This window comes from Hakea prostrata, chromosome 5, assembly GCF_041222555.1.
Source record: "Hakea prostrata isolate BN-2017 chromosome 5, UWA_Hpros_2, whole genome shotgun sequence".
Lineage (NCBI taxonomy): Eukaryota > Viridiplantae > Streptophyta > Magnoliopsida > Proteales > Proteaceae > Hakea > Hakea prostrata.
In genome coordinates this window covers 13,283,386-13,297,595 of record NC_142604.1, presented here as the reverse complement: position 1 = coordinate 13,297,595, position 14,210 = coordinate 13,283,386, and the positions used below count along the sequence as shown (strand labels likewise).

General features: G+C 37.9%; 2 protein-coding genes across 2 annotated transcripts; both read left to right on the top strand.

Annotated features, from left to right (window-relative positions):
• Positions 1-4,943: 4,943 nt before the first annotated feature.
• Positions 4,944-6,751, top strand: LOC149015266 (exopolygalacturonase-like). The gene is made up of 6 exons (XM_089156510.1): positions 4,944-5,135; positions 5,306-5,443; positions 5,532-5,708; positions 5,801-6,090; positions 6,180-6,408; positions 6,515-6,751. Exons 1-6 carry the CDS (start codon positions 4,944-4,946, stop codon positions 6,749-6,751), a joined length of 1,263 nt encoding a protein of 420 aa, XP_089012636.1.
• Positions 6,752-11,091: 4,340 nt separating this feature from the next.
• LOC149015265 (exopolygalacturonase-like) lies at positions 11,092-12,818 on the top strand. Its single transcript, XM_089156509.1, has 6 exons — positions 11,092-11,229; positions 11,373-11,510; positions 11,599-11,775; positions 11,868-12,157; positions 12,247-12,475; positions 12,582-12,818. The coding sequence occupies exons 1-6, from the start codon at positions 11,092-11,094 to the stop codon at positions 12,816-12,818; spliced, it is 1,209 nt and encodes a 402-aa protein (XP_089012635.1).
• The last annotated feature ends 1,392 nt before the right edge of the window (positions 12,819-14,210 follow it).

Sequence of the window (14,210 nt, the reverse complement as noted above, 5' to 3'; positions counted from 1 at the left end):
ATAGTGGTTGTAGAGTCCGACCTAGACTCATGAATAATTTGAATCTCCTTGGTTCTTATCCCAAACCTTAAGGAAGTTGATTACGATTGAAACAATGCACAATGTATTGCTTAGTGTACACATTACATGTATTGGTTTGTTTATGGAGTGTCCACCATTCTGAACTGTTAAATATCAAATGGATGAAGTGGTCGAATCTCGACCGTTGGCAGCTGCAAGCCGCAAATAAAAATCCCTCCTAATGGGTGGTGGCAGGATTGTTGGCATGATGAGCCAAGGCCCACGTGCAATCTAGGCATCAGCCTTGCCCACGTAGGTGTTGGCTGCCCATAGGCCATATTAGTGGGAGTCAGTATCCTCTACTTATAGGGTTAGAGGAGTGTCTGCGTCACATATTTAGAAAGGAGATCCAGAGTTTGGATCAGCTCCCGGCAAGGGAGAACAACGTGCTTCCTCGATAGTTTTAAATCACATAGTAGGAATGGGGTCCACATGAGACTTACTGAAATTTTTACTTTATTTTTGTAAAAATATTTATAAGTAGGCCCCACCTCTTAGTGTGGGGTTTAAAACCATTAGGAGAGCAAATTATTCTCCCATAACAGAGAGGAGATCCAAACTTGGAGTTCCACCTCTATGGTGGTGGGGTAGTCCTCTATGTGAACCTCATACCAATAGTAGCCCATGTGAGTGCATAGGATTATTTTTATTTTTTAAATTTTTTATGAGAAAAGGTAGAATATATATAACTTAGAAGAACTATTACGTAGCTTAGTGATATCCAATACATTCCATCCATGCTAATGTTCTACTGTGGAGTTAAATGCTAAAAAGGTGAAACATGGTTGACTGCGGGGGAGATGAATGGACTCATTTTTTTTGTCCCTAATACAAATAGTTAATTCTATCAAAAATGAGACAAATGTTAGTGGCCATTGTTTGTGTTTCAGAATTAGGAGTAGATCAAACACGTCTTCCGATTGTAGTAAATCTCGGTGAGTTGGATATTTGAAAGCCGGGTTTGATCTTTTCTAACATGAAGTCCAAAAATTAGTCCCTCAATGGCATCTCTATTCTTTAATCCTCTTGTGTTGACGTACTTTATCTGGCTCTTCCAACAAAGTCCCGCACTCCATCCATCTAGTGTTGTTTAATTGTGAGTTATATACTTCTGTACACATTAGAATTGGTGAGTGAAACAAGTTAGTCATATTTTCCTTTCTAACAAAAACAAACAGGTGATTGGGCTTTTTCTAGTCCTTAATTTAGTCTTGTAATCTATGGCATCTAATGGAACCTTTGGTTTGAGACTTAGATTTTTAATCCAAGTAGATATATTATTTAAAATACGTGTGGTGTTTGGGGGTTGTTTACTTAAAACTTTATTGTTACAATGTTACGTTTACTCCATCCATAATAGCATGTTATTATGAAGACAAACAACAACCACCGTTGACATGTCTCATATAAAGACACATCTTCTGAAATAAAAGAGTGGCATAGATCCATGATGGATTGTTGGGTGAATCCTTCTATTCTCAAACCTAGGAGAGCTTGCTACCTAGATGTTCTTGGTCCATTCTTTTTTTTGATAAATCTTGGTCCATTCACAACAAAGAAAAATATGCTAGTGAAACCCACACAATTGCCACAAAGTTCACACATGAGTAGACAATTTAAATGTAGAATCAGTGATAGTCGATTCTTAAATAAATATTTCATTTCAAGGGTTCACATTCAAGTGTTAATAGTTTAAATTCGTATATAATGGATTGTGATGCACCAAGAATTGTTGCGAGCATTTTGACATATATTTTCTTTCTATAGGTCGATGAAGTCCAACATTTAAGAAAATTGATGCAACAATTGAGAAAACACTAATGACAAAAAAATTTCATTTTCCAAAAGCAATTATATAGGTTCAGCATGATCAATTAAGTTCACAAAAGGTGTTTTGAGCCATATTGAGTGAAATGGTTATTTTTCAAGAAGTTGCTAAAATTGGCCGAGACTTTTAGATTAAGATTTAATATGACCAATTATGCTCACCAAAAGTGTATTGCTTTACCAGCAAAAAGAAAATTTCCCTTGTTAGAATGGTCGAAAATAATGTATGTCATCTCTCTTTTTTGGTTATCATAAATTCGTCACACAAACTGAAGGGTCTGTAGGCTTAGAGGATGGAGCAGAGGGATGGATCGGAGAAAGTGTGGATGGACATATATGTTCGAAACTAAGACCTCTTTGGTTTTACTACTTTTATATAAGAAGCTACTGCCACTATGCCAGAAACTCTTATTATCATCTACAAATGGTTTAATAAGGTTACTAAGACTTTCGAATCTATCTTTAGAAAATAAATGAAATAAATAATATGAATTTTCTTACCATCTACTTATATAGGACAAATAAGTTTGACCTCCATCATTGATCATCCTCAGGATAATATTTCAAGAAACCAAAATGTGGGGTTTATACGCATTATGCACCGACAAAACTAGTAATGAAAAACAAAAAGAACAAAATAAAATAAGGAGCCAAATGATCCTCTTCAGATGGAGGGTTCCACACCTACTAAAGAGAGTTCTTCTCTCACATATACATCTTTCTTTACAAATCTCACCAACATTTCAGGTCCGATAGTCCACTGATGATTTGTCTTTGATTTCTGATATGGCTCACCACCAAATAATTAGAATCTGGCTTAGGATATTCTTCTGGTACTTGTGTGTGTTCTTGGACCAGTTAAAAGAACGGGGGGCTGAGTTTCCTGTATTCAGGGAAAGCAATTGGAAACTATAACCTAAGCATGCAGTACGTGTTGCCCTTCAGAAAGCAAAATCTATTTTTTGGTATATAGGGGATGGGATATATTATATCATGAGTGATAGTTGAACTCACGACCTATTTACTAAGAAGTATTAGTCTTACCAACCGAACAACCCTACTTTGGTGAAAACAAAATCTATTAATCTAGCAATGGAAAGATGAGTTAGAATCCATCACTCGTTGGGTGGATAATGATACTCTCCTTACACCGATCAAGATTTTTTCTGTCCAGCCCTTTCGTGCCTTGGACGTGTGATGGATTTAAATAGCACCCATCGGCATTTAGGTCATAACTTAAGTTCACTTTTGAAGCATGCCTTCAGATCCGATGATTGTGATTAAATCTATCCACACGTCATCCATTTAATGATTGGACGCATGGAAGCACAAAGGCACTGGATGGAGGGAATCGAAATTGCCCTTACACCTTCTATTGCATTTTTAGACTATGAAAAGACATGCACAAACAATTGTACTTAAAACACTCTTCCTGGCCAACGCAGAGCTGTTCTAGTGGTTGAAACCAACACCTCTTAGTGAAGATGTCGTGGATTTGACTCTGCTGAGGCATAATATTATCCCTATCCCCGGACTTTTTGTACCACCAAAAAAAGAAAATCTTCTGGCACTTAACATGGTTTCCACGTTATAATTGGACTTTGGATATGCATCTCTCCATCTACCAAGAAAAAACATTGGAAGATCATCCGTTGAATTCTTTAGGGACTTCACCAACAAGTCAGATTCCAAAATCCACTTGTCAATTCTCTCATGTTACCATTGAATTGGAATTTCATTCAAGATGTTGAATTCTTAACGGACTTCACCAACAAGTCAGATTCCATAATCCACTTGTCAATTCTCTCATGTTACCATTGAATTGGAATTTCATTCAAGATACTTTTTCCGGTATCGATCTGCAGGTTCTTGTCCCATGGGTAATGGTAGCAAAAGAAAGTGATTGAAAACTTAATCTGGGCGTTACATTTTGAGCATCATTAAACAACATCTATCAACCTGGCAATGGAAAAGATATACATGCATATGGTTTTTTAGCTCAACCAACATAAATTAATTTCCCTTTTGTTTGATTTCTCAACTAACTTGTGTAATCTGACTTTCTGTAATAGCCTCTGGCCCAGAGTTTCTTTACTGTGTAGCTAAAATTATTTGCTCTTTCCCTTCTCTCCTGGCTTTATAAATATGGGTTGAGGCTGAGTGCAATAAAACATCTACGACAGTAGTAAATGCAATACTCAAGTTGAAGGTAGTTAAGAAGTTTTCATTGGGTTATGCAATCCCTGCAGAGTTTCAAATCAAGGGTTTGCGATTCAAGGCCGATGGATTTGGCTTGAGAGTGAATGAAATGTGCAGCAGCATAGTATTCAGGGCAAGGTATTGTTGGAACCTGGAGATTATCTCCGTTGAATCACCTGGTAATGAAACAACTACTGTCGATACGAATAAGAAGAAGAGCATAATGGAATTTCTCTCCATTTTTTTTTCTTTCAGGAGAGAGAGCACTGAGAGTAGTGAAGTTGTTCTTCCGGCTCACTCTTTAAAGAGGTGAACTCTCCAGTTTGAAACCATTGCTCTAAGAGATTTCGAGAGATCAAACCAATGCAAAAGAAATCGCACGGAACAGAACCAAAAGTTTCCAGTCGACTAATTGGAGCAAAAACCATGCATTAGAAGGTTGTTAACGTAAAAGATGCATGTAGGAAATATATATTGTTTGATTTAGCGATTTAAGGATTCTTTTTAATATTAAAAATAAAAATTTATGCATTTGATTCGCTTTGTGAAGATGTCACCAAGGTAGAGTGCTTACATCCGCAGAAGTAGAAGGAAGGGAGGAAGAGAGGGATAATAGGTAGTTCATTCCCGATTTCTGGTGGATATTTTAGCTGACGATTGTGGCTACAGAAAAATGTAGATATTCTTGGAAGAAGTTAGTTATGGCCGTTGGTATCCAACCCAAGTATTACAATGTTGAATTTCATATAAATTCGAATCTCCTGTTGAGAGGAAAATGGGAAAGATCATCCTGAAAACAAATTAAATTCCATCCAGGAAAAAGAAAAAGAAAAAGCCAAATAAAAAAGGGAAGAATTATGCAAGGTGCTATTCTCTTCTGGCTTTTCTTAACTTCTTTTACCTGGATTGTTAATGGAGAAAGAATCCTTGGAGAAAAAGCAGTTGCAACGACCCCTAAAAAGACAGCAGCTGCACCAGGAGGCTCCGGTGGCACTTTCGACGTTATGCGTTATGGCGCTAAAGGAGATGGACGAAGCGACGATACCAACGTAATGAATCCTCAATTCTTAATTCTCATTCTTATTATTATTATTATTATTATTATTATTATTATTATTATTATTATTATTATTATTATTATTATTATTATTATTATTATTATTATTATTATTTTTGTTTATGGTTTGTAGAGAGAGATTATGAAGCCTAAATTTTGCAGGCTTTCATGGCGGCTTGGAAAGAAACATGTCAATCTTCAGGTTCAGCGACACTTTCCATACCAAAAGGAAGCTTCTTAGTTGGTCCCCTTAAATTCAAGGGGCCCTGCAAAACTGGTTCCCTTACTGTCCAGATGCAAGTGTATTTCTATAGCAAAAAAACCATTTCTTTCTTCTCAAAACAGATTGGATTGTCCCCTAACATGAGGTTTTCGATTATATGTACAGGGTGACTTGAAGGCAATCACGGATTTGGGCAAGTATGATTCGGATGATTGGGTCGAGTTTGGATGGGTGACCGGATTGACGTTGACCGGAGGTGGGACTTTTGATGGCCAAGGCGCTGTATCATGGCCTGCCAATAAATGCCCTAAAAGTCTCACCAATTGTAAAGTTCTTCCAACAGTAAGTGGATACGGATTCAACTATTTTACTTGCTGGTTTTGTGTAATCTATCGTTAGGGTTTCATTAACAAAGGTAACTTATTTTGTTGCAGAGTGTGAAGTTTGTTAGCATGACCAAGACAGTAGTGAAGGGGATAAAGTCTTTAAATAGCAAGTTCTTCCACATTGCTTTGCTCAGCTGCACAGACTTCCAAGGGAGCGATATCACAATCATCGCACCAGGAGACAGCCCTAACACGGATGGAATCCACATAGAACGAAGCGATGGTGTTAGCATCTCTAACTCTGTAATTGGTACCGGCGATGATTGCATCTCCATCGGACAAGCCAATTCCAATGTCCACATCAATGGTATCACCTGCGGACCTGGTCACGGCATCAGGTTGGTGCATGAATCGATCTTGATCTTAAATCCTGCTACAAAACCTCAAATTCATTCACGAATTTTGTTGATATGATTGCTTCTTGTAGTGTTGGAAGCTTGGGGAAATACCCGAAGGAAGGTGATGTGAGAGGGCTTACTGTTGAAAATTGTAAATTAAGTGGAACAACGAATGGAATTAGGATCAAGACATGGCAAAACTCACCTGACGCCAGTGCGGCTTCTAACATGACCTTTGAACACATTGAAATGAAAAGTGTTACTAATCCAATCATCATCGACCAGACATATTGTCCTTACGCCAAATGTGATGAAAAGGTTAGTAGCTAGAAACCACCAAATTCGTTCATTGCTGCAACTTTTTTGCTTCGTTGAGGCGTTTTAACAAACACTTTGGAACATGACAAATGGATTAATAATGCAGGCACCATCAAAAGTTGCGTTGAGTGACGTGTCCTTCAGGCACATTACAGGAACTTCAGCTTCTCCAGTGGCGGTGACATTGGAGTGTAGCCAAGGGGTGCCATGTAAGAATGTGAATCTTGAAGATATTCACTTGGAACCTGCAACAGGAGGAGCCGCAACTACGTCATCGTGTCAGCATGTCAATGCCAAATATGTTGGAACCCAGATTCCTCCAGCCTGTAAATCCACCCTGTAAACATAGGGTTCGGCTCCTCTCCAGAGGGTGAATATCTCCCCCGGGGGGCCCATTGAAATCTAACATCTTGCCAGGTGGAATATACCGATTCAAGGATTCTTTTTACCATAATTTTAATCTATGCGGATGGCCAGGAACCTGATTTCTCTCGAAAGTGAGAGGTCGTGGGATCAACCCTGCCGGCGGCATATGTAATATCTCCATCCCCAAATTTCCCTATGTATAACCAACTAAGAACACTCAGTTGGTTAACAGTTAATTCAATAAATTTTATGATGAAAATACCTTTGTGTCCTTTTGGATTTCGTTTATTTCTTTACTAATGTTGGGTCCCCTTAATGTAATATATTATGTGTGGGTCCCAGTCAGACTAACAGTATTTGTCGTTATTAAGTATATTCAAATTTCAAACGCGACGGGACCAAAATGCCCCTTAGGTTATTTAATACATTGTGTTAATATATGGTTTTTTTTTTTTTTTTTGGGGGAGAAAATTAATATATGGTTTTAAAAAGAGATAATTGGTCATTAAGCGTTAATTATATGGTTAATATATATAATAATACAATGTATTAAATAATATGAGGGCATTTTGGTCCTTCTCCGTTTGAAATTTGAATATACTTATTGGCGGCTAACAATGTTTGTCTAGTTGGGACTTGGGACCCACACGTAATGTATTACGCTAAGGGGACCCAACATTAGTTTGTGGTCCACTAAGCGAACCCACATGTATGAAACATTTTTTTTTAACCTACCAAAATAAATACGAGGAAAAAAAAAAACTTACCAAACTAAACAAAATCACATCTTTCTTTCGTTTTGATTTCTTTTATTTGATCTTTATCCTTATTTTTTGGTAAGGGTTCTTACTTTTATTCGACCTACCAAACAAATCTACGAAAAGAACAAAAAATAAGAACTTATCAAAAGATTCCCTCACAAAAACGCAAGTGAAGTTTGAAGCTTCAAACCTCTGCAACTTAAGGCGGAAGGCCAAGAATCTACTTCGAATCCATTGATTTAGCTCTTCATTTTTTGGTATTAAAGTATTGGTTTTCAACTTGATCAGAGGTTTTGATCCTCTTCTTGAATCCTTTGTTGAGTTCTAAATTTCAGCAACAAGAGCTCTGATCACCATGAAAGAGAATCTGTTATGGGCGACGGTAGAGGCCTAAGTCATTATGGAGATTATTGTCAGAACAAACACCGCAAAATAGCGAATCGGAAAAGAAACAAAAATGAAAACATATAGGGATTTAACGTGGTTCACACACCGATGTGGTAAACTACGTCCACGGGAGAAGAATAAGAGATTTTCCACCTTGTAAATGAAAGACAAAATGAGATCTTACAACCAATCGCTAAGAACGGCGTTACAAGAACTCTAATCGAAAAATCTCAAATCTCTCAGTAATGTGGTAGGCGAACATAAGATACATATCTATAGACTCTAATCAGGTAAACGGGTCGGGCCCAAGCCCACCTCTTCAATCATAAATCTCCCCAAACGGGTCATTCAGTTCGCCCACTAAAATATGTCGGTGTGGGTTCATCTTCCAAATCGGGTATAAGAATTCGGGTCAAGGCATAACAATTCTAAGACCAGATTTTTATCAGAGGTTGCAACATTGAAGAATTACTATTTACCTAACTTGATATGTTCTGATAAAATTTTAATTCATTTTGTTTTGTGTTGTACATGCTCGAGCGCTTTTGGTTGTCAAAATCCATGAGGAATAAAAATGAGATTTAACAGCAAAGGAAGAGACGTTTTTGAACTCTGGGCCTTGACATTGAATAGAAAGTTGACTGCAGAGAACAAGTTCTTCTTTCGCAATTATCAGGTTTGGTGAGTTTTTTTCCTTCTTATTTATTTGAAGAGATAAATGATGGATTTAAGTGAACAATGGATTTAAGCAAACAATTGGTCTTCCTCTTTGGTTTGAGAAGTTGCAGAGGAACGGTTGGTTTTTCACCATTGTTTTCAAACCCTACCATTTATTTGCAGGGAGTTAGTTTGATGATTGGGTTAAATAAAAGAAAGAAACTCGAAATAATACAAGGGTATTTTGGTCACAAAAATTGTGAAATCAACGGTTTTTGTAAAGTTGTATATAGTTGCTCATTTCTGAAAACCACAGGGGAACCAAATGCAGAAGAAATCTATTTTGAACAAAAGGTGACTGGAACAAACTTCAAAATGTCCAGATGAAAATTACTTTTTATCTTATTTTCTTTCCTTGTACCCTAATCAAGAGGTCCAAATTACCTATGCGAGAGAGAGAAATTGTACCAAATGTGCAGATGAAAATTACTTTTTATCTTATTTTGAACAAAAGATGACTGGGCCCATTGTCTAGTTATTTTGAACTGATAAGACAGTGACCAACTAATAAAGCTGTAACTCTTTTTCTCTGTTAGGAACCCGCGAATCGAATGCAAAATTGTTAATATTAGAGCGATCAATCACACACAATCGAATAGAAAACAAGGAAGAAGGAGACACGGATTTTACCCTGGTTCACCTCAGTGTGAGGCTATGTCCAACATTAGTTTTTTCACTATATTATTCATGAAAACAACTACATACAATGCTCTGTTAGAAGAGAGTAAGTATATAAAAGCTTAGAAACCCTAAGCCACCGCTATTCATGGGCCCAGCCCCAAACTAAAAACAAACTTCGAGGCCCACAAAAACATGGACCCTCTACAGGCTATGGAGGCGTTGCCTCCACACCTCCGCCCGCTCACCGGGTAGCGGGACCCGTGCCTGTCAGCAACACAATGAGAAGCATGAGCCATACTCAACAAAAACTAATGTTATTTACTTGATAAAATAATGATAAATTGGTTATAATTTTGCCAATCACCCTCAAAGCACACCGTTAGCACTCATATAAATAATCCCCACTATTCACATTTTACCGGTATTTATAACCCATAATCAACCTTAATCCCCCCCTCTCTCTCTCTTTCTCTGCCACTTGGCATGATCCTAGGGCCTATCATTCTCCCTTCCTATTGCTTATATACAATTTTCTCCTCCCCTTATTCTTCTCTTTTGTTGTTTTTTTGGGTAATTTGACATTCTATGCTCCCCTGTTTTGCTCAAATTTGAATTATTAGTTTATGTTTGAAACTTCTAATGAGTTTTAGGTCTGGAATCAATATATTCATTCAACCTTTAAGAATTCACTACTTTTTGAGACTTTAGCTTACAGTTGGAGATGGTGCCCCAGCCTTCAAGAAGTCTATGTTCACTGAAATGACATCGCCTTCTTCCTTCAAACCTGCCTTCACCATGTCCAGTTGGGCAGCTTGGAACCTCCTCACAATCTCTATGCTCTTCAATAAGTTCTCCATGGCACCGTCATCGTAAAGTTTTGACCCCAGTGGCTTTGATCACTAACCACCATGGACATCTCTCCGCAAAGAAAACACGATAATTTTCATTGGGTGATGCGATCCCTGCAGAGTTTCAAATCAAGGGTTTGCGATTCAAGGCCGATGGATTTGGCTTGAGAGTGAATGAAATGTGCAGCAGCATAGTATTCAGGGCAAGGTATTGTTGGAACCTGGAGATTATCTCCGTTGAATCACCTGGTAACGAAACAACTACTGTCGATAGGAATAAGAAGAAGAGCATAATGGAATTTCTCTCCATTTTTTTTTTCTTTCGGGAGAGAGAGCACTGAGAGTAGTGAAGTTGTTCTTCCAGCTCACTCTTTAAAGAGGTGAACTCTCCAGTTTGAAACCATTGCTCTAAGAGATTTCGAGAGATCAAACCAATGCAAAAGAAATCGCACGGAACAGAACCAAAAGTTTCCAGTCGACTAATTGGAGCAAAAACCATGCATTAGAAGGTTGTTAACGTAAAAGATGCATGCAGGAAATATATATTGTTTGATTTAGCGATTTAAGGATTCTTTTTAATATTAAAAATAAAAATTTATGCATTTGATTCGCTTTGTGAAGATGTCACCAAGGTAGAGTGCTTACATCCGCAGAAGTAGAAGGAAGGGAGGAAGAGAGGGATAATAGGTAGTTCATTCCCGATTTCTGGTGGATATTTTAGCTGACGATTGTGGCTACAGAAAAATGTAGATATTCTTGGAAGAAGTTAGTTATGGCCGTTGGTATCCAACCCAAGTATTACAATGTTGAATTTCATATAAATTCGAATCTCCTGTTGAGAGGAAAATGGGAAAGATCATCCTGAAAACAAATTAAATTCCATCCAGGAAAAAGAAAAAGAAAAAGCCAAATAAAAAAGGGAAGAATTATGCAAGGTGCTATTCTCTTCTGGCTTTTCTTAACTTCTTTTACCTGGATTGTTAATGGAGAAAGAATCCTTGGAGAAAAAGCAGTTGCAACGACCCCTAAAAAAGACAGAAGCTGCACCAGGAGGCTCCGGTGGCACTTTCGACGTTATGCGTTATGGCGCTAAAGGAGATGGACGAAGCGACGATACCAACGTAATGAATCCTCAATTCTTAATTCTCATTATTATTATTATTATTATTATTATTATTATTATTATTATTATTATTATTATTATTATTATTATTATTTTTGTTTATGGTTTGTAGAGAGAGATTATGAAGCCTAAATTTTGCAGGCTTTCATGGCGGCTTGGAAAGAAACATGTCAATCTTCAGGTTCAGCGACACTTTCCATACCAAAAGGAAGCTTCTTAGTTGGTCCCCTTAAATTCAAGGGGCCCTGCAAAACTGGTTCCCTTACTGTCCAGATGCAGGTGTATTTCTATAGCAAAAAAACCATTTCTTTCTTCTCAAAACAGATTGGATTGTCCCCTAACATGAGGTTTTCGATTATATGTACAGGGTGACTTGAAGGCAATCACGGATTTGGGCAAGTATGATTCGGATGATTGGGTCGAGTTTGGATGGGTGACCGGATTGACGTTGACCGGAGGTGGGACTTTTGATGGCCAAGGCGCTGTATCATGGCCTGCCAATAAATGCCCTAAAAGTCTCACCAATTGTAAAGTTCTTCCAACAGTAAGTGGATACGGATTCAACTATTTTACTTGCTGGTTTTGTGTAATCTATCGTTAGGGTTTCATTAACAAAGGTAACTTATTTTGTTGCAGAGTGTGAAGTTTGTTAGCATGACCAAGACAGTAGTGAAGGGGATAAAGTCTTTAAATAGCAAGTTCTTCCACATTGCTTTGCTCAGCTGCACAGACTTCCAAGGGAGCGATATCACAATCATCGCACCGGGAGACAGCCCTAACACAGATGGAATCCACATAGAACGAAGCAGTGGTGTTAGCATCTCTAACTCTGTAATTGGTACCGGCGATGATTGCATCTCCATCGGACAAGCCAATTCCAATGTCCACATCAATGGTATCACCTGCGGACCTGGTCACGGCATCAGGTTGGTGCATGAATCGATCTTGATCTTAAATCCTGCTACAAAACCTCAAATTCATTCACGAATTTTGTTGATATGATTGCTTCTTGTAGTGTTGGAAGCTTGGGGAAATACCCGAAGGAAGGTGATGTGAGAGGGCTTACTGTTGAAAATTGTAAATTAAGTGGAACAACGAATGGAATTAGGATCAAGACATGGCAAAACTCACCTGACGCCAGTGCGGCTTCTAACATGACCTTTGAACACATTGAAATGAAAAGTGTTACTAATCCAATCATCATCGACCAGACATATTGTCCTTACGCCAAATGTGATGAAAAGGTTAGTAGCTAGAAACCACCAAATTCGTTCATTGCTGCAACTTTTTTGCTTCGTTGAGGCGTTTTAACAAACACTTTGGAACATGACAAATGGATTAATAATGCAGGCACCATCAAAAGTTGCGTTGAGTGACGTGTCCTTCAGGCACATTACAGGAACTTCAGCTTCTCCGATGGCGGTGACATTGGAGTGTAGCCAAGGGGTGCCATGTAAGAATGTGAATCTTGAAGATATTCACTTGGAACCTGCAACAGGAGGAGCCGCAACTACGTCATCGTGTCAGCATGTCAATGCCAAATATGTTGGAACCCAGATTCCTCCAGCCTGTAAATCCACCCTGTAAACATAGGGTTCGGCTCCTCTCCAGAGGGTGAATATCTCCCCCGGGGGGCCCATTGAAATCTAACATCTTGCCAGGTGGAATATACCGATTCAAGGATTCTTTTTACCATAATTTTAATCTATGCGGATGGCCAGGAACCTGATTTCTCTCGAAAGTGAGAGGTCGTGGGATCAACCCTGCCGGCGGCATATGTAATATCTCCATCCCCAAATTTCCCTATGTATAACCAACTAAGAACACTCAGTTGGTTAACAGTTAATTCAATAAATTTTATGATGAAAATACCTCTGTGTCCTTTTGGATTTCGTTTATTTCTTTACTAATGTTGGGTCCCCTTAATGTAATATATTATGTGTGGGTCCCAGTCAGACTAACAGTATTTGTCGTTATTAAGTATATTCAAATTCCAAACGCGATGGGACCAAAATGCCCCTTAGGTTATTTAATACATTGTGTTAATATATGGTTTTTTTTTTTTTTTTTTGGGGGAGAAAATTAATATATGGTTTTAAAAAGAGATAATTGGTCATTAAGCGTTAATTATATGGTTAATATATATAATAACACAATGTATTAAATAATATGAGGGCATTTTGGTCCTTCTCCGTTTGAAATTTGAATATACTTATTGGCGGCTAACAATGTTTGTCTAGTTGGGACTTGGGACCCACACGTAATGTATTACGCTAAGGGGACCCAACATTAGTTTGTGGTCCACTAAGCGAACCCACATGTATGAAACATTTTTTTTTTAACCTACCAAAATAAATACGAGGAAAAAAAAAAACTTACCAAACTAAACAAAATCACATCTTTCTTTCGTTTTGATTTCTTTTATTTGATCTTTATCCTTATTTTTTGGTAAGGGTTCTTACTTTTATTCGACCTACCAAACAAATCTACGAAAAGAACAAAAAATAAGAACTTATCAAAAGATTCCCTCACAAAAACGCAAGTGAAGTTTGAAGCTTCAAACCTCTGCAACTTAAGGCGGAAGGCCAAGAATCTACTTCGAATCCATTGATTTAGCTCTTCATTTTTTGGTATTAAAGTATTGGTTTTCAACTTGATCAGAGGTTTTGATCCTCTTCTTGAATCCTTTGTTGAGTTCTAAATTTCAGCAGCAAGAGCTCTGATCACCATGAAAGAGAATCTGTTATGGGCGACGGTAGAGGCCTAAGTCATTATGGAGATTATTGTCAGAACAAACACCGCAAAATAGCGAATCGGAAAAGAAACAAAAATGAAAACATATAGGGATTTAACGTGGTTCACACACCGATGTGGTAAACTACGTTCACGGGAGAAGAATAAGAGATTTTCCACCCTTTAAATGAAAGACAAAATGAGATCTTACAACCAATCGCTAAGAACGGCGTTACAAGAACTCTA